Source organism: Callorhinus ursinus, unplaced genomic scaffold (assembly GCF_003265705.2).
Source record: "Callorhinus ursinus isolate GAN/ISIS: 27379988/994484 unplaced genomic scaffold, GSC_fseal_2.0 scaffold9, whole genome shotgun sequence".
Classification (NCBI taxonomy): Eukaryota; Metazoa; Chordata; class Mammalia; order Carnivora; family Otariidae; genus Callorhinus; species Callorhinus ursinus.
Window position 1 is genome coordinate 7,084,003 of NW_027397071.1, and position 22,130 is coordinate 7,106,132.

Sequence of the window (22,130 nt, forward strand, 5' to 3'; positions counted from 1 at the left end):
CTCTAGCAATCCATCCAAGCTTGCAATATCTGCTGGTATAAGTAGAAATTATCTTTCTTTGGGTAGGTTAACAGAATATATATCTCCAGATAATGAGAGATGCATGATAGCATCTTCCAGCTCAGAAGTTTGATTTGTAACATGCTGGTAAGGAGGCACATTCATATTTCTGGGTTGTAAGGAGCCCACTCTCATCCATTCACCTGTGTTCCCATTTAGACTAGACCATGTCTGCCAATATTAGGTCTCTAGAGAAAGAGTTAAGTTAAGTCAAAAGTCAATTCCAGGCCCCCTGAGCTCCTGGCTACCACCTACTCCCATAGGACTTGGACAAAGATAATGAACACAATTACTTAACTTTTTTTTTAACTTTTATCTTTCAGGTGGCATTGAGAGTAATCATCTCTCTTGTCCTCAAGCTCCATATTAAATTATTTTTTTAATTGCTTTTGAGCAATAACTTTTCTTTGGTCGTTTAACCAGTCATACAAGTTGAGACTTCTATCTCGATGTCCATTTTATACTAGCTGCTCTGGGAGAACAGATGAAAAATAATAAGTCAGTTAGATATTTTATGAGTATTGAGATCCTTTCCATTCAGAAATGTAAATAAAATAACCAGCATGAGCAATCGGCTTATGTCAGATTCTGTGGGTTTATGTTACATAGGGAAATTATAGTGCAACCTGAAACATGCCTCTTAGTGAATTCATAGTGGTGTCACAGTTGAATGTAAACCCTTGAGCTTTTCTATTGTGAAAGGTTTCAGAAATCACCTTTTATAAACTGCCTAGGGAAGGAGGAAAAAACTAAGATGATACCAACAAATGCTGTCACTGTGTAAGTGGCTGCCTCCCAGCACCAAATTGTGCCAGTTAAGTAAAGCAAACACTTAGGATACTGTTCACCTTTTGGCTTATTCAGTGGTGTGTGTGTGTGTATTCTAATATAGTTGACCCTTGAACGACATAGGAGTTACGGGCACTGACCTCCTGTACGGTCAAAAATCCACTTATGACTTTTGACTCCCCATAAACTTAATGTTGACCAGAACCCTCATCAACATAAACAGTTAACACACGTATTGTCTGTTGTATTGTTATATACTGTATTCTTATAATTAAGAAAATGTTATTAAGAAAGTCATCAGGAAGAGAAACAAATACATTTCCAGTACTGCACTGTGTTTATAAAACGAATCTGCGTAGAAGTGGACCTATGCACTTCAAACCTGTGTTGTGCAAGGGTCAACTTATTCTGTTTCTGAAAGAGAAGCACAAGGAGAGTGCTGTGGAAGAATGGGTTGTCCTTGTGATTTTTGTCCTCAAAAATTAAGAAAGCTCAGTAAGGAAGTAGGACAGGAGCCTGGTAGATAGCTCTGTTTTTACCTTCATGATGCAAGAAGCCAACGACCTAAGTGGAAGTTAGGAAATCGGAATCTGTCTCTTGTTTTTGGCAGTCACTCTGTCTAGCAGCTTGTAGTGCACAAGACCTGTCTTCTCCCTTATCAGTGAACTGGTTTTGCGGTCCCTAAAGCTCTTTCATCACTCTCCTCCCATTCACTGGGGCCTCACATATGATGAATCTGCTCACCACAAAAGTTCCATATGTCAAACGGGACATCGAGGCCTGTCAAATTCTAAGGTGGAGAGTGAGGGAAAGAACCACATATTTTTAATTTTAAATTATTCCTTTTTTACATTGTAATTTCTTAAGAGTTTGGCTGAATTTATGCCAAGCGTCTGGGCCTGTAAGCCTCCATTAATGCATCACAATTGTGGACAGAATATTTCACATCTCTTATTTAGTCTAGAACCTCAAATGCTAGTGAGTTGTCATTAACACTTAGCATTTGTTATGTACAGTGTAGCTCTCTTTTCGTCCCTGTACATGTAACAAACGGACTCATCCCTGTGCTTTCCCATCGGTGCCCCGGCGTTGATGGACATAGATCAAGATGCTTTGCAGCCCTGCAGGGGCTCTGCACCATGTGACAGTGAGGCGCATGCAGCTAGCTCACGTTAGTTCAGCCCTTATCTCAGCATTCTCATTTCTCGGTCGTCCCCGGTGTATATAATATGTACCGGCTTGAAATTCCTTATATATTGCTTGCACATTCTTGCTTCTACGTCTCAGCGCATAGCAGTTCCTTCGCTGTAGACCGCCTTCTCTGACTCCCCTCCACCAGTCCATCCCTTATCTTTTAAAACTCCAACTCAGAAGTCACCCCTGTAGAAAGGGTGCTGCATGGCCTCCGCCGGATTGCTGTATTTGGAGACTTCTGTTTCTCAGTCCATTCCTCGAGCTGTTTTTCCTTCGTGATTGTTGCCTGTGTAGCTTGTCACCCAACAGGCATAATGATCCGAGGAATGATGAGTTTCCTGTATACCCTTGTCTTTGTCTATTACATACAAGCGTTTTGAAGGCCATGGCCTTCTCAATTTCCCCAGAGTTCTAGTCCGCCTTCCCCACCTTTTCCCTTTACATCATCGCTGACTGCCTGGAGGAACAGGCCACGTGTTCAGGGCTGGGCCTCCACCTCAGCATGTGTGTGGCAGCCTGCTGAAGAGGCCCCGACAAATGGGAAGGATTTAACCCTTCGGCTTGGCAGTCTCTGCATTCTACTCAGACGCCTTCAAGGAGTAGATGTGGGATCAGAAATAGGTCTGGAGACAGGAGCAGGGAAATTTTTAATGAAGGCTTTGTCCTTCCTTTTCACACAAGACCCATGAAGCTGCTGTCGTCAGCAGCTCACCCGACACTCTCCTGCTCTGCCTCTTTTCCAGGAGTCAGGGTTAGTTTTAGAAAAAGCCTCTTGCTAGAAGCCATGACCTCGTACTTTTATCCCCTCCATCTGGTGTGCGGCCTCATGGGGCTGTGCTGCTATGCAGGAGGTGAGCAGTGGAATTCTTTAGATGATGACTTCTGAGCCCACATGCGGAGGCAGTGGGGGTGGGGAGCAGGGAGAGCTGTGAGAGCCAAGATCGATGGACCACAAAGTAAGGTTTGCTCTGGGACAGATCCTGACTCTAGGTAGACTGTTTTCACGAGGTGTCCTTCCCCTAGCTCAAGTGGGGGCCTGGGTCTGTGATGGATGAACATTGTGTTCCTGCAGTTCTCCCTTCTGCCTTCACAGTTGGAGTGCAGGAGTGGGATCGGTAGGGTATGTGCAGGCGTACGCGGTTTCTGAAGGAATGCATTCCAGGGTTGAACAGGGAAGGGTTCCCCTTGCACACATCCTCTCTTGGAGCTGCTTTGTCTCACTGTCTTGGACCTAAACAGAAGTCCAGATTTTGAATGAGGGTGGGAGGAGGGGGGTTGAGAGCAGCAAAAGTTTTTGATCAAGTAAAAATCTGTTGCCTGCCTCGTCTCATAGGGGTTTCTCTGCAGGGTGGATTCTCCTTCCCTTGGTGTAGATAAATGACTTGTCTCAGCTAGAGGTCCCAGGACTTTCGCCAGGCCTTGAGTAGGCATCTGGCCTGGGATAGGACAGGTTTTTAGCACTCTCATTCCCTGTTCTTACCTTCCTAGCCCAGGAGTTGACAGCATTTTTTTGTTTGTTTTTTTTTTTAAAAAAGAGTGAAATCTCAAAGGAAATTCTAATACATACTTTAGAAGCCCAAAGCCTTAACAGTTTCCGCTCACAGCTTCTCAGGACTACTCATACTCTTTGCGCTTAGCATCACTTTAAAAGAACTAGATAAAATTAAAACAAATGGTTAAAGTGTTAATCTGAAGAAGAAAAAAAGGAATAGAAAGTGCTAGGAGCCAGGGTTGATTAAATGCAGACTGCGTAGTGTAGTGATCATTTTGTGGCGGCGGAAATAGTGGCCAAAATGACAGGGGATTCGTTGATGTGGTGAAGGAAGGCGTAGACTGTTCCTGTTGTAAATTCTGCTCACCTATACTCTCCTCGAATATTTTGTATCCATTTCTGTTCCGAAGGGGCTGGGACTCTGGCCCTCCCAGCCTGAGGTAGTCTCAGTCTTTGAGGAGAACACACAGGGTTTGAAGTGAGAAACCACGGACTTGAGTTCTGTCTGCGCCACTCCGTATCACCTGACCTCGGACAGATCCCTGAGCCTTTCTGAACGGCACCTGTGCAGTGAGAATGTCTCCTGCCTCACAGGGTCGGTGTGAAAATTAGGTATATGTTAGAGCATTTTGTCCTTGAAAATGCTTCTCATGAACATCACAGTTATTCTCCGGGAACCCCACCCAGACAGTTGTCAATGGGACAGCTGTGGATTACCTGGTCTTCCCTTTTTCTTCACTCAGTTTAGCCTTTCTGTTTGGTCAGGCCTGCGTACAGGGGCTGGTGGTGGTGAAGTAAAGTCACCAGATTTCAGCTCCTTTTGGTCAAAGAAAGAGAACATCTATGTCTAGCTGCTCCACCTATAGCCTCATAGGCAAGAACGGAAGTGAGCACACAGTAGTTCAGAGTTAAGGGGTCAGGGGCAGAATGCTTCCCTTGCTTTCTAAACTCCAGGATGACTAAAATGTCTTCATTAAATGAGGAAGAGCCCCAAAGATGCTCAGGGATAAGTTAAGCCATGAATGGGAAGTGGAAAAATGTACTTAAAAACTCTCCCTCTCTTCTATCACTTTGAGCTTCGGGGTCGGGGACAGGCACATTATTGACACTCCACTGGCTATTGCCTGAAACCTGCCAGTCACCCAAAGAGATTAACAGCTTCTAGGAAAGCTCAGTTCAGTGCAGCAGCTGTGACATATTTACCCTAGAAAAGTCACTGCTTGCTCCTCTCCAGGACCTCTCTCTTATGGACATTATCTCTGGAACCCAAAGCTATCCTGTTTTCTAACTGAATAAAAGTCAAAAATAACAGGTCTTGGGCCGCAGACTTGGTAATTGTACCTCGTGCAGTCCTAGGAGGCTGCCCCATCATCCTTAGCACACAGGGCACAAATTGCACTATCTCCAGCATGAACCAGCCATGAGAAGTCCCACAGTCCTAGCCATTCTGCTTGGGTGGCAATTGTCTCCTGTTGATCTCTCCTCTCCATGCCTTTTCTGCATCCTTTCGCTGCTACTTCTCAGGGGAATACCAGTCCCCAAACTGCACAGCTGCTTGCGTATTGATAATGGAACTTTTTAACGTTCCTTGGTGATGGCTGAATCCCTGAAGTTGGTATGACTTTTGAAGGATTTGATTGAAATCCAGTTGCTTGTTTTATTGTCAGGGAGAGGGAGGCGGACTAGAACTCTGCTGCAGCCTGGGAGAAGCTATGTGTATGTCCACAGAAGTGCAGCTCATGTGTGTGCATTTCCTCCCCGTTGTGCGCAGGCTCACAGGAGGAGCAAAGAGTGGAAAGGAAGCATCTCTTTCTTGTTTTCCCACATTGCTTCAAAGGTGCCCAACCCCCGTAGTAGCAGGCAGTTCCCAAGTGGAGGGTGGGGGCAGAGGCCTCCACCAAGGCCATCAATAACCAGGTGTGAGCTACAGGTCTCCGTGTAATGTGAAGCTCTCCCGTATTTCATTTCTGCACCCAGGGGGCGGCTCTGCAGGATTGCTTACGGAGAGCTCTGTGTCTGGCACCTCTCTCCACAAGGCCCAGGCGCCCAGGGTCCCACGGACCTGCCCAGGAATGCATCACATTATTCTCTGGTGCTGTAATTTGGCTGCAGGAGCTAGGCTGACGGCCTCCCAGGGATGAGAAACATACTCTCCCTGGCGGCCTCCCTTGGGCTTCTGCCCTATGACCACTGAGGGCATTTAAAAATCTCAGAAAGGCTGAAGAAAAAAGAAAAATCCTGATTATCTCTCTTATATTAAGCCATGTAGACACCAATGTCCTGAGTGGGTCCGAGAATTTGGCAAAAGACTTTAGTGGTTGGTGTTCTTGCTAAGGGAGGTGAGAAAAAGGAGAAGAAATTACTCTCTGCAAGAGGGAGGAAGAGAAACGAGGCTGTAAGTGGTCACGAGTCAGACCTACAAGACTTTTTGCAAACAGACGTTCAGGGCCAGGCAGTGTTTAATTTTTTTAAATAATCCGAGTCCCTGATTTCATTTTTTCCAGCATCATTCTAAGAAAGCATATGGGTCAGCGCTGTTATTCAAGGCTAGCAATCACAGAAGTTGGCTCTTACGTGCAGGACTAGGTTCAGGCTGGCGTTCTTACTTGTACATGAGGGAAACTGGCCACGGGCTCTGCAGCCGAGGTATTTCAACCATGTGCCTTCTCTAAAAGAGGCTAAGACCTTTAAAGGATAGAGATCATGTCTTTGAAGCTAACTTTGTATCCAAATGGCACTTTCTGCAATGCATTCTACTAAATATTGAAAGTTAGAAGAGAGGAGGACCGACACGAAGGAGTGTCAGAGAGGAGAGGGGCGAAGGGACTGCTGCCAGAGGGACAGACCTATACTGACCAGAGGAGGAGTGCGGGGGGGTGGGGGTTAGAGGCAGTGAGTGGGTGGCAGCAGAACTAAATGGAGCCCTGACTGCACCAAATGCAGTTCTCCTTTTGCTGCTTGTTCCACATAAATTTGTTTGTTTATTGCGGAATGGATGCCTGTTGTCCAAGGCCAATCGGAACGCAGAGGCAAGCTAAGAAATAAGAGGAAAAAGTAATTGTTTGGCCATCATTCCTTCTTGGGACCACATAGCCTCAACAGTAGGGCTCACATGGACCTCTTTTCTCTCGCTGTCCGCCCCACTGTTCATACATGTCACTTTCTGGCCAGCTTGCTCTTAACCATTTATAGGAACGAACTACAGTTTGGAGCCCAGGAGAAGCACAGAGCAGTATGAGATGCCAGAAGAGGCTCAGTTCCTTCCACGGTGTAAGAACTGAAAAGGAATAGGTGACAGAGCACAGGCAGAGTGAACTTGGGTTGAAGTCCCAGGAAGGTCTAGCTATCCTTTATGCGGTAACCTGGGCATTCTTGTGAGTAGGGGCGGACTGGGACCCGAGGCTCTACCCAAAGACAGTACCCTTATGTCAATTCCTGCAGCTCTAGTCTTGATTCAGACTGACTATGACCCCCTTACCTTTCCACTACTCCAAGGCTTTCTTCCTCCTAATCCCAGCTCAAGATGTCAGAAGCTCTTCTCCTCCCCTCCCATTTCCCCCTCCCTAATCCCACCATTGGCTCATCAGTTATCCACTCTGCAAGGAAGACATTCCCCTGGCCTGACTCACTCAGTCCCATTTCTCCACAGGAATCCCCTTACCGCAGACCACAAGGGCCCTGACTAGCTCATGTTTTGTGTTAATGGATGTGAAACCGGAGCAAACCCCTCACCAAAAGAAAAACCACCCTAAACTCTCCCACACAGGTCTCAGCAGGTTACACAAATATTAGTCCTATCATCCAAATAAATCTGCCCCCATGGCCCAGAGCTCTGGCTCCCCCATCCTTCTGCTGCCTGTGCAGAGTGAAGCTGCGCCACAAAACACGTGAGGACCCCAAGGGTTGTTGGAGAGGAACTTGGAAAGGAGGGGGGGGTGCCTATACTCAGAATTCCTTGTGTAGGCCCCTTAATCTACAGCCTGCTGTCAATACAGTTCTAAATGGAAGGTTCTAAGAGACATCATGATGGGCTAGACCAGTTAGGGACTTTGGTAAGAGTGTCCGATGGCTGGAATGGGGGACATAATTAAAACTCAATATCTGAGATAGGTTTGTAACCTCGCTTTACAGAGGAGACGATAAGGGCTCAGAGAATGTGGGTATCTTGCTCAAAGTATCAAAAACAGTAAATGGCACAGCTGTGATTTTAACCCAGGTCTGTCATGACTGCGAATTTCTATGCCGCTTTGGTCTTTTACAGTATCACCAGGCAAGAGATAGCCATTGTCCAAGTCACATAAAAATAGGACAGGATGGTTTGGGGACTCCCATGTCCTAGCCTCTAGCTTACTAAGTCTGCCATCCCTGGAGACTCCTCTACTGCAAGCTTAGTTAGGCAGCGGGTAGTAACATAGAAGGAACTGCCCTATTTAAGCCAAAGATGGTGTGAAGAGTAATAATCACCAGGACTTGGAGAGCCACTAAGAAAAAAAAAAAAAAAAATTGTTGAATAAATGGGGAAAGGCTGCTTTCTGAGCTGTTTACCGTTTTGGCCCCAAGCCCCAGCTCTCCTTCCCTCTGTAGCCACTGGCTTCCATTCCCAGCTTTGAAGACCAGGATCCTCTCCTAAAAATTGCCCAAGCCAGAGATCCCTGCCTACTATACCTGCCTAGTATACACTGATGCCTCATGTGGGGCCCTTGAGATCAGACCTGCTACCCTCTCCCACCCCTCATGAGTCTCATACCTTTTACTGAGTATTTCCCAAACCTGGCTGACCTCTAGAATAATGCATAGGAACTTAAAAAAAAAAAAAATCAAATCCCAAGGCCTAGGCAGGCTTACCAAATCACTCTTTCTCGGGAGTGTTCCAGGGTATTCTAGTCATCTGTTAGGCATAAGAACCACTACATGCCACTTGGTTTGAACAGGCAGCAAGTAGAGTAAGAGGCGAGTGAGCAACATGCTGTCTGATATAGGTTGAAAAGAGGCGGGAGATTGGACGAGAATGTATGTTTATATAGTTATATAATTTTTTTACCCTACAAAATACAGCAGTTTATAAACCTATGAGCATGTGAATGGAACCTTGTCCACTATGGCTAACTCTTATCTAGCAATCCCAAACTCTTGATAATGGAAGAAGGTTGTAGCCTAAGAGTTTCTTTGGGGGTACCAGGCAGTCTGCTCAAACTGACCCAGGGAAGAGATGTGGTTTCATCTCTGTCCCATCTCCCCTCAGTCAGGTAGGAACACAAAGAAGCTCTCCCCAGGTACCCTTCCTCTTGCACACACAAGAAGTGTTAGGAAGCCGGTGCAAAGGAAAGGAAAGATGAGCCTTGACCATGTGCTTTAGTGCAACTTCTATCACTCTGAAGACCCCTCCCTCTTCCACTCTCCCTTCTAACCTCCCGAGGGGGCAGTCAGGGAGCCATTCAATTTCTTAGATCCCCTGTCAACTCCTTCCCAGGGCTAAGGAACCAGTAAGGACACCAGAGTCCTTCTGGATTACTCTCCAAGTCCTTAAATAGAAACTGTAGCAGCCCAGAGTTGAGGGTAGAGGAAGGTGTGCATGCAAAGATCTTGTGCTTTTGAGTCAGGAGGTTTGAAGTAGAGGGATGAGTGAGGTATTTCTATGTTCAGGTCTGGTCCAGCCACTCTGCCTTCTTGGGGGCCTTGCAAGTGTGGACGTCCACAGTGTTTCTGCACTCCTTGCATCGCACTGCACAGCACCAGTGGAATTTGCACTCACACTGGGTGACACGGGTGACTCGAGTTGTGTCATACCCTCGGCCACAGCACATGATTTCGCAACCATCCGTCCCTTTAGATGTCTTGCTGCAGACACGGCCCGCAGTGCCTAGGGAACCTGGGTTGGGGAAGAGAGAGAGTGAGAACCAAGCTACCTCTTCCTTCAGCTGCTCTGGGTTCCCTTACCCACATCCTCACGAGGAAACCATAAAGAATCCCTTTTCCTGAAAATATGCCCAACTAGCCAAAATGACCATCTCGTTGCTTCCCTCTGTACCAGCCTGGCTTCTTCCCACCATCAAGGCTCCCCAAAGACCATTGACTTCACCTGCAACAACCCCCCCACCCCCCGCCAATACATGGTTCCGTATCTCTTTCAAGACCTGGCCTTAAAATGCTCCCAACTGTTAAAGCTGGGTAAGGGCTCTCTGTGTTTGAAGTTGTCCATACTAAAAAGTTAAAAAAACAAAACAAAAAAAAACTTAGCCTATAATTTATCTTTTCCAAGAAGTCTTGCCACAACTCTGATCCAGCTACCATTTGTTAGTATTTTGGTCCTTAGTTGATATTTTATTAAGTTGTACCATACAGGGAAGTAGTATAGTATGGCCATTAAAAAGCACAGGCCTTATTGTCAGATTGTCCAAGTTTAAATTCCAGCTCCGCCACATCCTAGCTATGTGATTTCGCAAGGTAGTTAATCTCTCTGGACTTCAGTCTTCTCCTATGAAAATAGGCATAATAATAGCATCTAACTGAGTGGATTGTACACTATGTCTATAATCTCTGTTCAGCTGAGGAGGCAAACTGATTAGCATGACTGCCCAGAAGCATATCCCTATGGAATTCCTACAGAATATCCCTTGCCCCCTACAGTAGGAACACTTGAAGGGTAAGGATGATGTTATCCCCCTGCACAGAGAATGCTCAGGACTTCCTTCTGACTGATTTTAGCAAAAGAGATCCTGACAACGGATCATAAAATCATAGAATTTTGGATGGGATGGACCCTAGAAAGTATCTATCCTAGAGTTTCCCCAGAGATGGAGCATTAACTGACCTGGGGGCTGAAGAAGGGGAACAGACTGATTCTCTCACAGTAGGCTGCACATTCTACTGCCATATGCAAAGAAAATGCTAGAACTTAGAACTTCTATATTTGTTTTTTATCTCATAAACGTAAAATCTCTACTTTGTATGTTTTATAATGTACATATTAATACAGTGGAATATATCTATCTGTTATAAGTAAATATCCACATTTTAGAGGCATACCTCTAAAGAATTACTCCCAAGAATTTTTTAACAACAGGAATATACAACCCAAAATGTTAGGAGGCCACTCCTCTGGCCTGTGACCTAACTAGTTCTACTCTCTCTGTTATTCTCCTAACTCCAAGTGCTGGGGCTTAAGTCCTTCTCTTGTGCACCCAAAGCCTCTTGTATAGACTGGAGCTGAGCTGTCCAGTGTAATAGCCACTAGCCACATGTAATCATCTAGATTTAAATTAACTAAAATTAAGTACAATTTAAAACTTTGTTTCTCAGGCACACTAGCTACATTTCAGATACTCAGTAATCCCATGTGGTTAAGTGGCTACCGTATTGGAAGGCACAGATGTAGAACATTTCTATCATTACAGAAAGTTCAACTGGACAGGACTGCTTTGAAGGGAATTTCTGGATCCTTACTCCCTTGTGGGATGACTTATACCCTTTGAATTCCAGACCCCACTTCGGGTTTTATGAGACTTAATTTTATGCCTCCGAGGAAAACCAACGCATACATGACCCATCCTCCCTTCTAACTCCGAAGATCCTACCCCAAAGGTGCATTTTAGGTATGGCAGCCTAGGATTACACCTCAGATGTTATGGAGTTATTTCAAGACACTCAGAGAGTAGTCCTCTGAATTGCATCATGTAGGAAGAAAACATACCTAGTGGCAGGACATCACTGGGAGAATTGGAAGGGCTCTTTCCACCCTTTTCCTCCTAGCACCATCCAAAGGACACAAACTACTTTCTGTGTTACTTGGGTGAAGCCCCACCCTCTTTCTGTGCCCAGTTTTGCTCTGAGCCACTCGACTCACCAGGAATGACCGTGTTGGGTGAAAACAAACAGAACTGAAGACAGCTGAGGTCTCTGGCTCTATCTCACCCAAGGCCTGAGTGCCAAGTCTACAGACAAGAGCCTAGGAGCCCATGACAGACCAGGGGAAGAGCTGTTCTTTTGCACAGCAGGTTGTTCCTAGTCTAACCTGTCTGAACCTGAAATATGAGCCAAGATGGTGACTTCTACTCTGTGGGGGCAATAGCATATCAACCTCCAGCATCCCCAAGAATTCCCCCATAAATATCTGGAACGGATTGAAAAACAATTTGCTGCTTTCTGCTAATGGTTAGCCCTGCTGGGATCTCCTCTTTCCTTGCTTCCCTAATTCCATTTTTTTTTCTTTAGAAGATTAACTAAATTTCTTTTTTTTTTTTAATTTTATTTATTTCACAGAGAGAGACACGGCGAGAGAGGGAACACAAGCAGAGAGGGTGGGAGAGGGAGAAGCAGGCTTCCCGCGGAGCAGGGAGCCCGATGCGGGGCTCGATCCCAGGACCCTGGGACCCTGACCTGAGCCGAAGGCAGACGCTTAACGACTGAGCCACCCAGGCGCCCCTCCCCAATTCCATTTTTGAATCTTCAATGGCAGCACACTGGATACAGCCTTTCAAGGCCACTCACGGTCTGATCCGAACCCATCTATCTACTTCTAGTCTCCCCATCCCAAACCTTCACTGAGTCAGATTAATCTGAGTTCTCGGTTCCTAGAATGATCGTGTACTTTCCCACTTGCCACTCTGCTTCTCTGCCTGTTCTTCTCTCTAGGCTGTCCAGGTAATCCCTACACTTCAAGAAAGAGCTTAAGTTCCACATTTTCAAATAAGCTTGTCTGGACTTCTCCAGTCATCTGTCTTTTGCAGTTGCATTTGTCTCCCTGTTACATCTCAGTTCTTTAGCTAGGCTGTAAAGAGCCAGAGACTTAGGGCTCCATCACATGGTTCTTCTGTTCAGCCCACCCATTGCTTGCTATGGAAAACAGGTGACTCATTTAAACATTCCCTGCATAGTACCTACTGTACCCCAGATGCTGGGGATAGAAAGGAGTGACAGATGACCTCTCCCCTGCTTGGGCAGCCCTGGGACTGGTGGACTGAGGCATTCACCACCAATCTCATTATAAGGTGTTCATGTCGGGAGGAGACCGACTCCTCCCACAGTACCGCTTCCCTGACTCCTGAGGCCGACCACACCGTGATTAACCAGGGCTGCCTGCACCAAGAGCTGGAGGCTCCATGTCCCTACCTGCTTTCCTTACTCACCTGCAGCCTTGTCCAAGACACAGTAGTCTGGGGAGTTATCAAAGTAGACGAGGTCAGTCCGGGTGGCACGGCGATAGCCCTGGCGGGCTGCTGTGAAGTTGGCGCCATCCTGGGTTGCTGTCACCTGCACGGCGCCATCATAGCGCCGCCGCAGGTAATCACCCGTGCGGCGGAAGTCTGAGAGCGCACGCCAGCAGGTGCGCAGAGTACAGGAGCCGCTCACGCCATGGCACTTACACTCGAGCTTCAGAAACCGCCGCACGGCCTGGATGGTGGGGAAGCAGGTGAGGGAGAGGCAGCCAGTCAGGGCACTTTTTAGTCCTCCCCGGGGCTAAAATCAGGAGCACTCTGACATCTGCCAGACCTGGCCTAGGCTGGACAGAAGGGCCATTGGCTCTTCTCTCCCCCTATCAGATCCCACCCATTCTTCCTGACCAAATTCAAGAATCTCATCTCCCATGAATCCTTCCTGGAACTTCTTCCCCTCTTTTCTCTACCTTTCCCTTCTTTCCACCTATGTGAAGACACATTATGCACCTGGTTGAATCTAGGCATTCCCGAGCTCCCTTGCATTTACTGCTCCAATGCCATGGGGGTTGGGGTCTTTGGAAGTGATCCAGAAACCTTCAGTGCTTCCACCTTCGCCTTCAGTCCATGATCACACACCCTGGTCACCCCCAGCAGACATGAACGTATGTGCATAGACATGAGTACTGACCGTGCGACCACAGCGGTTGTTATGTAAGTTCATGAGGGCCCGGGCATCCTTAAGCCTCTTTTCCTTGGCATCCACAAAGGCCTTGGCAAAGCGAACACCGTAGTGGATGTTGTCACTGCAGCCACCCCAGTCAAAATCCCCACGTTGGTCATGGTGTCGGCCACGGGTGTAGGGGTCACAGCTGCACACACTCAGTTCACCCTGGCTACAGGCACGGGTGATAGCATGGACCACCCCCGCTGACGAGATGGCATATACAAACGCTGCCTCCCGGCTGCCTGCAGAGACAAAGGGAGAAGTAGGGTTCAGCAGAGAGGCCCACGTCTGTCCCCTTGTTCAGCCCACGCAACCCCCAACTCTACAACCTCCTCTCTTCTTGTCTTTCCCAGAGCAACTCCTGTACCCCCTTTATTCAAGGCACCCTTCCCTTCCAAGAGCACTCCCCAGAGTATCTGACCTCTTTGCCTCGGCCCTCACCACTCTCTATCCGCTTCTTTGTACATCTGACCTCTTGGGCTGACCTGTACTCTTGCCTTCTTCCAAACTCCCTGGGTCCATCCATTGAAACGTTTCACAGTGAGTCATCCTCTCCCACAGAGGGGATGGCTCAGCTAAGCCTGCCTCAGTCCACATTCCAGGCCTTTTCAGGCCTGCTCTGCTGGACAGTTCCCCTACAATAGAGACCCCAGCCCAGGGGTCAGCCTGTCTGGGGAGACCTGCTACTTTCCCCGGCCTGCTTCCTTCCCATCCTGCTCTTGGCGATTGATGACTCATCACCCCTGTCCCCCAGACACTGCCAGATTCCCATCTCGTTCCCTTTCTCCTAGTTTATTGTCTAGCTCGGCTTAGCTTTTTTGCTGAGCTGGGGCCAAGCCGCCAACTCTCCAAATATTTACATATCACCTTTCTGTTTATCCCTTGCCGCCATTACTGGAGTGTTGGGAGGGTTGGGGTGAGGGTAGTGATGGTGGCAGTAAGAACAGAGCAGCCATTCCCAGTCCTCAGCCCCACATCCAGGCTGGGCTTGGGGACGGGAGGGAAAGGGAAGAAGGGAGAAGGAGGTGCCAGGGAACGCTGTACCTTTGTGCCATCATCCCAGAACCCTGGAATTTAGAGGGGCCCCTGCCTACATCTCTTAGGTACTGAGGGTCGGTTCCCAGCCATCTCCTGGGCTCCACCCTCAACCGTCTCTCTGATGATGAGGCAGTGTGGAGGAGAGGGGAGGAGGATCATGCCTACCCCCCACCCCTGACCCCGGGCACAGAAAGGGAAGCAGGTGGGGCAGGGTGGAAGAGGCCCCTACTTCGGAGCATGACGCGACCAAAGACAGTGTGGTCCCGGTCCAGCGTGGTGCAGTTCCAGCGGTGGTGGCGGAACTGGTGCTGACACTCCCGGATCCATTCTCGGGCGCCCTCGCCCACCGAGCGCATGATGTCTGGGTACCGCTGGCACAGCTGCCGCTGCCGGCTCACCAGGCCAGGGATATTGTCACAGATCACTCGGGCCCCCAGGGCCCCGATGTACCTGCAAGGTGGAGATGGCCCTGTCAGAGCAGCCTGGTCCTTTTCCTGCCTTGGGAGAGGGATCAGGAGGGGAGAGGTTTGGCATTCAGAACTTGAAGAGGTTCCTTCCCCTCCTCCAACCCACATTCCCGGAGGCCAACGGGTGCAGCTTTCCCCCACAAGCTCTGGAGAAATGGTTACGCATTTACAGAGAGTCACTGAGTGGTCTCTCACCATCACCCGCTCCCCAGGCAGAGGCCAAAGTGACACACACTTGCAGAACACGGGCCAGGCATGTGTCACATACATAGAAGCCGTGGGCATGTCACACAAACCCATTGCCTGTTTATTTAATAAACATTAAGAGCCTCAGAGAAAAATAAACCAACAAAACAAGAGTCTGAGACAACACTCTTACACCCACATGTGAGGCACGTCCTGCATGGCTGGTCCATGAAGACATGGTTTGGGGGAGAAGGATGGAGACAGGGAGGGGCCGGTGGGAAGAGACATAGTGGGCAACTGTGAGGAATGCTTACAGCTCTAGTCAGATCTGTGTAGCTAAAACTCCTCACCCCCAATCCTGAGGTCTGGGGAGGAAGACCCCCCCCACACACAGATTTCCTCCCTGTTCCCTTTATTTCTAGGTCCCACGGCCTTTCTTAACTAATGAGTCTTTGAAATCCTCCTCCCCAACCTATAAGGGATGATGTCCTGGGTGAACCTGCATGGGCAGAGGGCTGTTAGCAGTGGGAGCGACAGGGGTGACCCTCCCCATATTCCAGTCCCCAGTCCACCTAATTCAAGCAATTGTAAGGAGGTCAATTGGGGTGGGCTACTAAAAGTTAGCTGGGTTGCTAGAGTCACTCCCAAATTTCTCAAGGCAATATTTTCTCTTCACTCAAACGCTCTTAGCCCTGGACTCCACCGCGAGCCTTGGGAAGAACGTTTCAGAGAAGACAGGACTGCATCATGACCTTTTCTCCCCACAAGGCCACCAAATGAGATCTGACCCATTCATCCACTTCTCACTGCCTGGCTGTCTCTCCCAACACCTAGCACCTTCCTTGGCTTGCTGGGGATTCTCTGCTCTCCTAACACATCAAAGGGATACCTTTGTCCCCTTCTCTGAACAGGTGGGGGTCAAGGAAGGCAGTTGCTGCTACAGGCTGAAAAGATTTGGTTTGGTCTGTGAATGAGCGAGCCTGTGGTTTGGGAAAGATCCCAAAAATGAGCCTAGAAGTGGGTGAGGAGAACAGAAGGCAGCCAGTGTGGAGAGGGGAAAAGCTGGACCGCCCTGGGCTCTATGTCCCCCTCCGCCTCCCCCCCCACCCACATTCACGCACCCGGCCCTCACCCACAAACTAGGTCACCGCTGGTGACACCAACTCAAACAAACACAAGGAGGGCTGATGCTTGCCTCTTCTGGAGCTGAGCAGGGCTGATGGGGCCCATCTGTCCCCGGGGAACAGGGAGAGGGCTGGCCCACCACTGACAAATCCCATGGAATCAGCGTCCCCAGCAGCACTGTCCATCAGGGCAATAGCTTCCAGGAACAAACAAAATAAACACCCCGGGCTGGGCCAGGCCGGAAAAGGCCGCCTGACGCACAGCCTGGAGTTACACCCACTGCCGCGGTGCTTTGTTTGGAGAATCGAGACCGTTGGAATTGGAGTTCGTCCCTGTCTCACCACCGTTCTGCTTCCCCGGTTCAACCCAAGTACTGCTCTAAGCAATGGGTGTTTGTTTGTTTTTTTTTTTTTTTTTACTGGGGCTTGGAAAGAGGGGGGTTGGATGGGAACGGGAGACCAGTAATCCAGCCCTCATGAGACAGTCTGGAGTGGGGCAGGCCAAACTCTGGCAAAAAGTCCTTCCTGTGGTCTGACTTAAATCCATTGTGCTGCAGCCCACATTGGTCCTTCTTGTTACATCCTCACTGAGCGTGGGAACATCAGTATCTAAGACAGGAAGATAATTACGTTTCTCCACAACCACCCATACCCCTCTAAGTAGCTGCACTAAGTACCCCACTAAGATTCTGCAGAGCACGGTGCTTGCCTGCGGGCCAGTGGTCAGGCCCTTGTAGTTGGTGTGGGGGCCTCCAATAAAACTGAGCCTGAGCCCCCTCTCCATTCAACACATGCCTGCAGAATGCCTACCGTGTGCCAAGCATGGAGCTCAGCTGTTAGGGCACAGAGATGTTTAAGGCACCCCCCAGCTCATTGGCTGGTAAGAGGGGGCGAAATGCCCCTGACTCCAGCTCTGTTTTCCCTTTCAGAAGTTTTCACTTCCTTCCCGGCTTCCTGCCCCAGAATGCTCCCTACACCTGCTTTTGACCAATTCACATCCCTTCCTTTGACAGAGTGACTCATACCCTACTCTAGCCCCTTGCTTCTCAAAGTGTGGCCCCAATAAAGAACAGCAATATCGGCATCATCTGGGGATCTGTTAGAAATGCAGAGCCTTGGGCCCCACCCCCGGCCTACTGAATCAGAATCTGCCTTTTTACCAACATCCCCAGGTGATTCAGACACCCTGTTCCACGAAGGCAGGGATTTTTGTCTGTTTTGTTCACTTTGCTATCCCCAGAACCTAGAACAGTGTCTGGCACATAGGAGATACTTAATAACTGTTTGTTGAATAAACACCTAACCACTCTGATTTACCGCCAACTCTCTTTTCCCCCTAGCCGGCCATAAACTTCATTTTAATTACAGCCTCACTCCTGTTGACATTGCCAGCCTATTTGCAGATGTTTTATATTTGTGTCTTTTTAATGAGGCCAGGGATCCTCTTTTCATTTCCCCTCTTACAGTCCCTAGTGTACACAATTCAGCCCAGCCCACACAGGGCTTTGAATGCGGGGATAAAACTATTACCCTCCCTGGACCTCTCTATACCACAACATTTATGTGGTGCTTTACAGTTGATAAAACGTTTTCCTTAACAAAAATCCTACGAGACAGAGATCTCCATTTTACAGATGAAGAAACCGAGGTTCAGGGAGTGTAAGTGATAACACCCAGCTCTGTCCATCAGGGCTAGTCAGAGGACAACCAGCTGAACCAAGGACATCTGATTCCAAAGTCCAAGCTCATTTTCATCCCAAGAGCAAGAGAGACATACAGTGCTTAACCAGGAATAGAGCAATCTAGCTCCAAAACTGGTGTACACTTGGGCAAGTCTCTTACCACTCACCTCCTAGCCCTCATTGTCTTCATGTGTGAAACGGGGATAATAATAGTATCTACCTCCCTGGATTACTCCGGGAATTGAAGAAGCTGATGCTCATAAGGTACTTAGCTGTAGTGTCCAGAGCTTTAGTAAAGGCTCATGAAATGGCAGTCATTGTTGGCAACAATAATGCTAGTATTATGATACCACTCTGTCCCTCTCCCTTCGTGAATCCTCGAACACTGTCCGGCTCGTGGGATTCCCTGCATCCCGCTCCCTGCAGAATGCAAAATGGAACAGGGAAGCACAGGCGAGGAGCCCATTTCTTGTTCTGTTTATCACAGAATAAGAAGAGACCATCTGTTTCCTCCTCCAGTGAGAGGTGGGGAGAGGGAAGGAGTGACTGGAGAGTAAGGGAAGGGCCGTGGGGAAGATCAGACTGTTAGCTGGCGATAGTGATGACCCTCTGCTCTGGACTGGAACACGGACACACACACAGAGTCAACAGGCATCTCTTCCAGGGTTTGGACAGAATATCAATCTTGCTGGGGTTTTTTTTCCTAAAGGAAAGAGAGAGAATCACCTTGGGGGCCTGACCTGCCTTTAGAAAGCAGCTTTCCACTTTATCTCAGAAGTGATGACCACTGAGGCAGTCATCTGGGGCCTACAGCTGTGACAGGTGTGACACAAGGAGATTGAAATGATCCCTGCACTCACTCCCTGTCCTGGATCCGTTGCTGCCTTCCTCGCTTTCACCGGGACTGCTGAATCCCTCTGTATCACTGGCTTGCCCCGCTCTAGCTCTTCCACCCAGAGTTTTCCCAAAATATTTAATGTGAACCACGTGGGGTGAGAGTAGTAGAAGGGAGAAAGGAAAGGAGAGGGAGTAGCCAAGTAGCATTTGGGGACCGAGAAGCACGCTAGTTGGGTCCTTAGGAAGCACTACCAGGATGCTGAAATTAGCAGAGTGACGCTTCCTCACCTAAACACCAAGTGGTCCCCAAACTACCTCCCAAACTGGTAAGAAGCAATCAAGAGTCCCTAAAGGCAAACTGTCATCCGGGATGGATAAAGATGGGCAGTGGTCACTTCATCCTCTCTCCATCGGGCCACTGAACACACAAATCCCCAGCCAAACTGAGCCCCTGGCGGTAGAGGGTGGCTCTGTTGAAAGGCTTTTCTCCTTGTCGTCCCTTCTTCTCTTTCCCTTCCTAAAAGAATGTTTCAAGCCAGATGTAAGATACGGGCCTCCCTTCTCCCCCATCCAGAACCCCCTCCCTTGCCTTCCCCAACACTGCAGAGATTAAAAAGATCCAAAAGAGAGATTTTTCTGAAACAGGAAAATGGGGGGTGGGGGGTGGGGATGGAGAGCAACGCATCTTGAAATGATAGGAATCTGCAGCCCAAGCTTGCTGGCCCCTCAGCCAGCCACCCCTCACCCTTCTAGCCAAGATTCCAAGTCTAGAGGAGAAAAGCCACAGGGTGCAAGGGGAGGAGAGACCCCTCTTTGTGGTGGGGAGGGTGGGGGGAGGGGCAGAGTAAGGAAAGGAAGGGGGCACTGCATGGGTAGGGAGGGGCAAGAGCCCAGTCTGAGGCCAGTTTGGTTGGGGGGGGGTCAGTGGAGAGGAAAGATGAGAAGACTGTCTTTTCTCAGTCCAACGACCCCCCCCTTTAACGCCCCCCCCCCAGAAGGTAGGGGAGGAGGGAGAGCAGCTCTTTCTCCTGAGAGAAAAAGATGAATGCCATCTAGGGCTGGGGGTGGGGGGGTGGCGCGCGGCAGGAGGATTCGGAGAAGAACAGACATCCAGTGGGTGTTTAATGCCTTTTGCCTCATCTGCCCTCTTGTGAAGTGTCTGGAGTCTCAGGCCTGCAAGAAATCTGAGCGGAGGGTCTCTTAATACTGTGGGACTCCAGAAGCCTCTAGTTCCTGGAGGGGAGAGAGATGGAAGGGAGAGGGTGGTCATCTAGGGGAAGAAAAAGGAAGAAGAGAGGGATATCAAGGTTCGAAGTAACCTCCTCAAAGCTGCCGCTGAAGACAAACGCCAAAATTATGCAAACCCAAGTGTTTTGTTTGTTTTAATTGTGGGAGTTAATGGAGTATTTTTGCCTTGATTCCATTTCTGAACCTTGCGCTGCGTGCCGCAGCCTCCCCGAAGTCTTACTGCGTTCCCGGGTGGGGTGGACGAGCGAGAGGCCCGTGCGCCCTTGCTAGCTGCGCTTTTCTCCACTTCTCAGGGGGGGCGACCGTAGGCGATCAGAGGGTCCTTTGGACGGCCACCCAAGGCCCCCCAGATGGGCGACTGGTTCCTTGAATCCACCCTGCGAGAAACCTGGAAAGTAGCTTTTGCCCCTAAGAGGACTGAGCTGAACTGGAGCGGGCCCAGCACACGAGAGTCTGGGAAGCCTCGACCACCGGGCGTCCTTGCTCCGAATGCCCAGGGCCCACCTCGCTGGGCGAGCGGCACACCTATCCACCCACCTTCCCCCACACACTCCGCGACTTCGGTGACAGTCCTGCTCGGATCGTCTCCTACTCCGTCGAAGCGAAAGCCTGGTCTCCTGAGCAGCTGATGCCAGGAGCTGCGTATTGCCTCTGGGCGCCTCCGGCCAGCCTCTAACCCAGCGCCTCACCCTCCCCACCCCGAGAGCCGCGCTCACCACCAGGATGTGTCTACGCGGGCCGGCAGCGTCAGCAGCAGCAGCAGCAGCGGGCAGGCAAGACCGAGGCGGGCCGAAGCCCGAGAGCCGTCGGGGGCCGCGGGTCCTGGCGCGAGCGCGGGGACAGGGGCGCGGGTGCGCCGAGGGGGGAGCTGCGCGGCTTCCTCCGCACTACCCGGCTTCAGCATAGCTCCCCGATGACTCCCGCCGCGCGGCCCGGAGGGGCGTGGACGGGGCACCGGCTCGGGGTACTCAGGCTGCTCCCACCTCACCCCCCTGGGGGGGCCATAGGGCTCGCCGCTGGCCGGGGACCCAGGGGCACCTGGAGTCCAGGAGCCGGGGCGCAGGGTCCCGGAGAGGGGCGCAAGGAACGGGGTCCGGAAGCCGACGGGGGCGCGCCAAGCTCGGGGTCCGGGACGCGCTGCCCCGGCGCTGGGCGCGGTGTCAGGGGGTCGGCGGCGCGGAGTGGGGCTGCGGGCAGAGTGTGCGGACAGCCTCTCGGCCGCGGGCTCTCATTGGACGGCGCGGGGCGGGGCCGAAGCCGGGGACACGCGCGGCCCTCTGGGCGGCTCCGCCCGCGCCAGCCCCGGGCGCTCCGCAGCGCCCGAGGTGTGGCTGCCGCCTCCGCCCCTCGGCGCTCCGCGCACCACCGCGCCGCGCCCCCACCTGCTCCGGCGGGACGCGACAGGGCGCGGGGGCGCCCTTCGGAGCCCGCAGCGCCCAGTCCCGGCCGACGCCGCGCCACCGGGTCCTAGCGCCCTTCATGCGGCAACCTCAACTTCCGTGGGTGATGGCCTGGAGCGCAGAATGAGGGGGGGGGGCTGCAGACACTTCCCCCTGTCCTCTAACCTCCAGTGACACTGGAGCTGAGCCACGAAGGATGCACTCATTTCCTCGGTCCTCTCTCGGTCCTTGCGCTTCTGTGAAATGGGTAGAACCTCTGCCACCCGGAGTTGCGGGAGGATCTTAACTCCCTTTCAGCGCTGCCAAACTGGGGCGCCTTAGGCAGCCGGCTTCAGGTAGGGGCTTATCTCATCTAGGGCTTGCTGCTCCTCGTTCCTCCGACCCACACTGCCCGCGGCAACCCCTGCCCCTAAACAATGTTTAGACATGGCTCCCACCGGCCTGCCCGGCCCCGATGCTTCCCTCTGGCCTGTGGACCGGGAATCGAAGGCGGAAGCGAGGGGGCACACCTGCGGACCGGACAGGGACTCCCCGCCCTTTTTACCGCCCGGCCTCAGCAGGACTAAGTCTCTCCCGGCTCCCTCGGTCCCCCACCCCCTCGGGCGGGGCTGCAAGTATGAAAGAATCAGAAACAGCTGGGCGGCTTTCCCGAACCAGAGGCCAGGGTGGGGGGTCCTGCTGAGAGAGTGGGAGCCCCGGAGCCATTTCTCCCCTTCGTCTTTCCATCCTTCCTC

At 50.6% G+C, this 22,130-nt stretch overlaps 2 protein-coding genes across 4 annotated transcripts in view; one reads left to right on the forward strand and one right to left on the reverse strand.

Moving 5' to 3' along the window:
• Positions 1-6,830, forward strand: part of ST7L (suppression of tumorigenicity 7 like) — a 125,404-nt gene extending 118,574 nt beyond the window's left edge. Inside the window, exon 15 of one of the 2 annotated variants that reach the window (XM_073896129.1) lies at positions 6,728-6,830. In XM_073896129.1, coding sequence (XP_073752230.1) covers positions 6,728-6,826 — 99 coding nt within the window. In that variant the 3' untranslated portion in view covers positions 6,827-6,830. The remainder of the gene's footprint in view (positions 1-6,727) is intronic. The other variant, XM_073896128.1, reaches the window with a different exon arrangement.
• On the reverse strand, positions 4-21,214 carry WNT2B (Wnt family member 2B). 2 transcript variants are annotated; one of them, XM_073896136.1, is made up of 6 exons: positions 20,713-21,214; positions 14,682-14,902; positions 13,379-13,656; positions 12,661-12,925; positions 9,288-9,404; positions 4-3,274 (listed from the first exon to the last, which is right to left on the reverse strand). In XM_073896136.1, exons 1-6 carry the CDS (start codon positions 20,898-20,900, stop codon positions 3,261-3,263), a joined length of 1,083 nt encoding a protein of 360 aa, XP_073752237.1. In that variant the 5' UTR covers positions 20,901-21,214; the 3' UTR covers positions 4-3,260. The 2 variants fall into 2 exon arrangements, with proteins under 2 accessions (XP_073752237.1, XP_025728413.1); XM_025872628.2 differs by lacking the exon at positions 4-3,274 and having other exon boundaries at positions 9,160-9,404.
• Between the last annotated feature and the right edge of the window lie 916 nt (positions 21,215-22,130).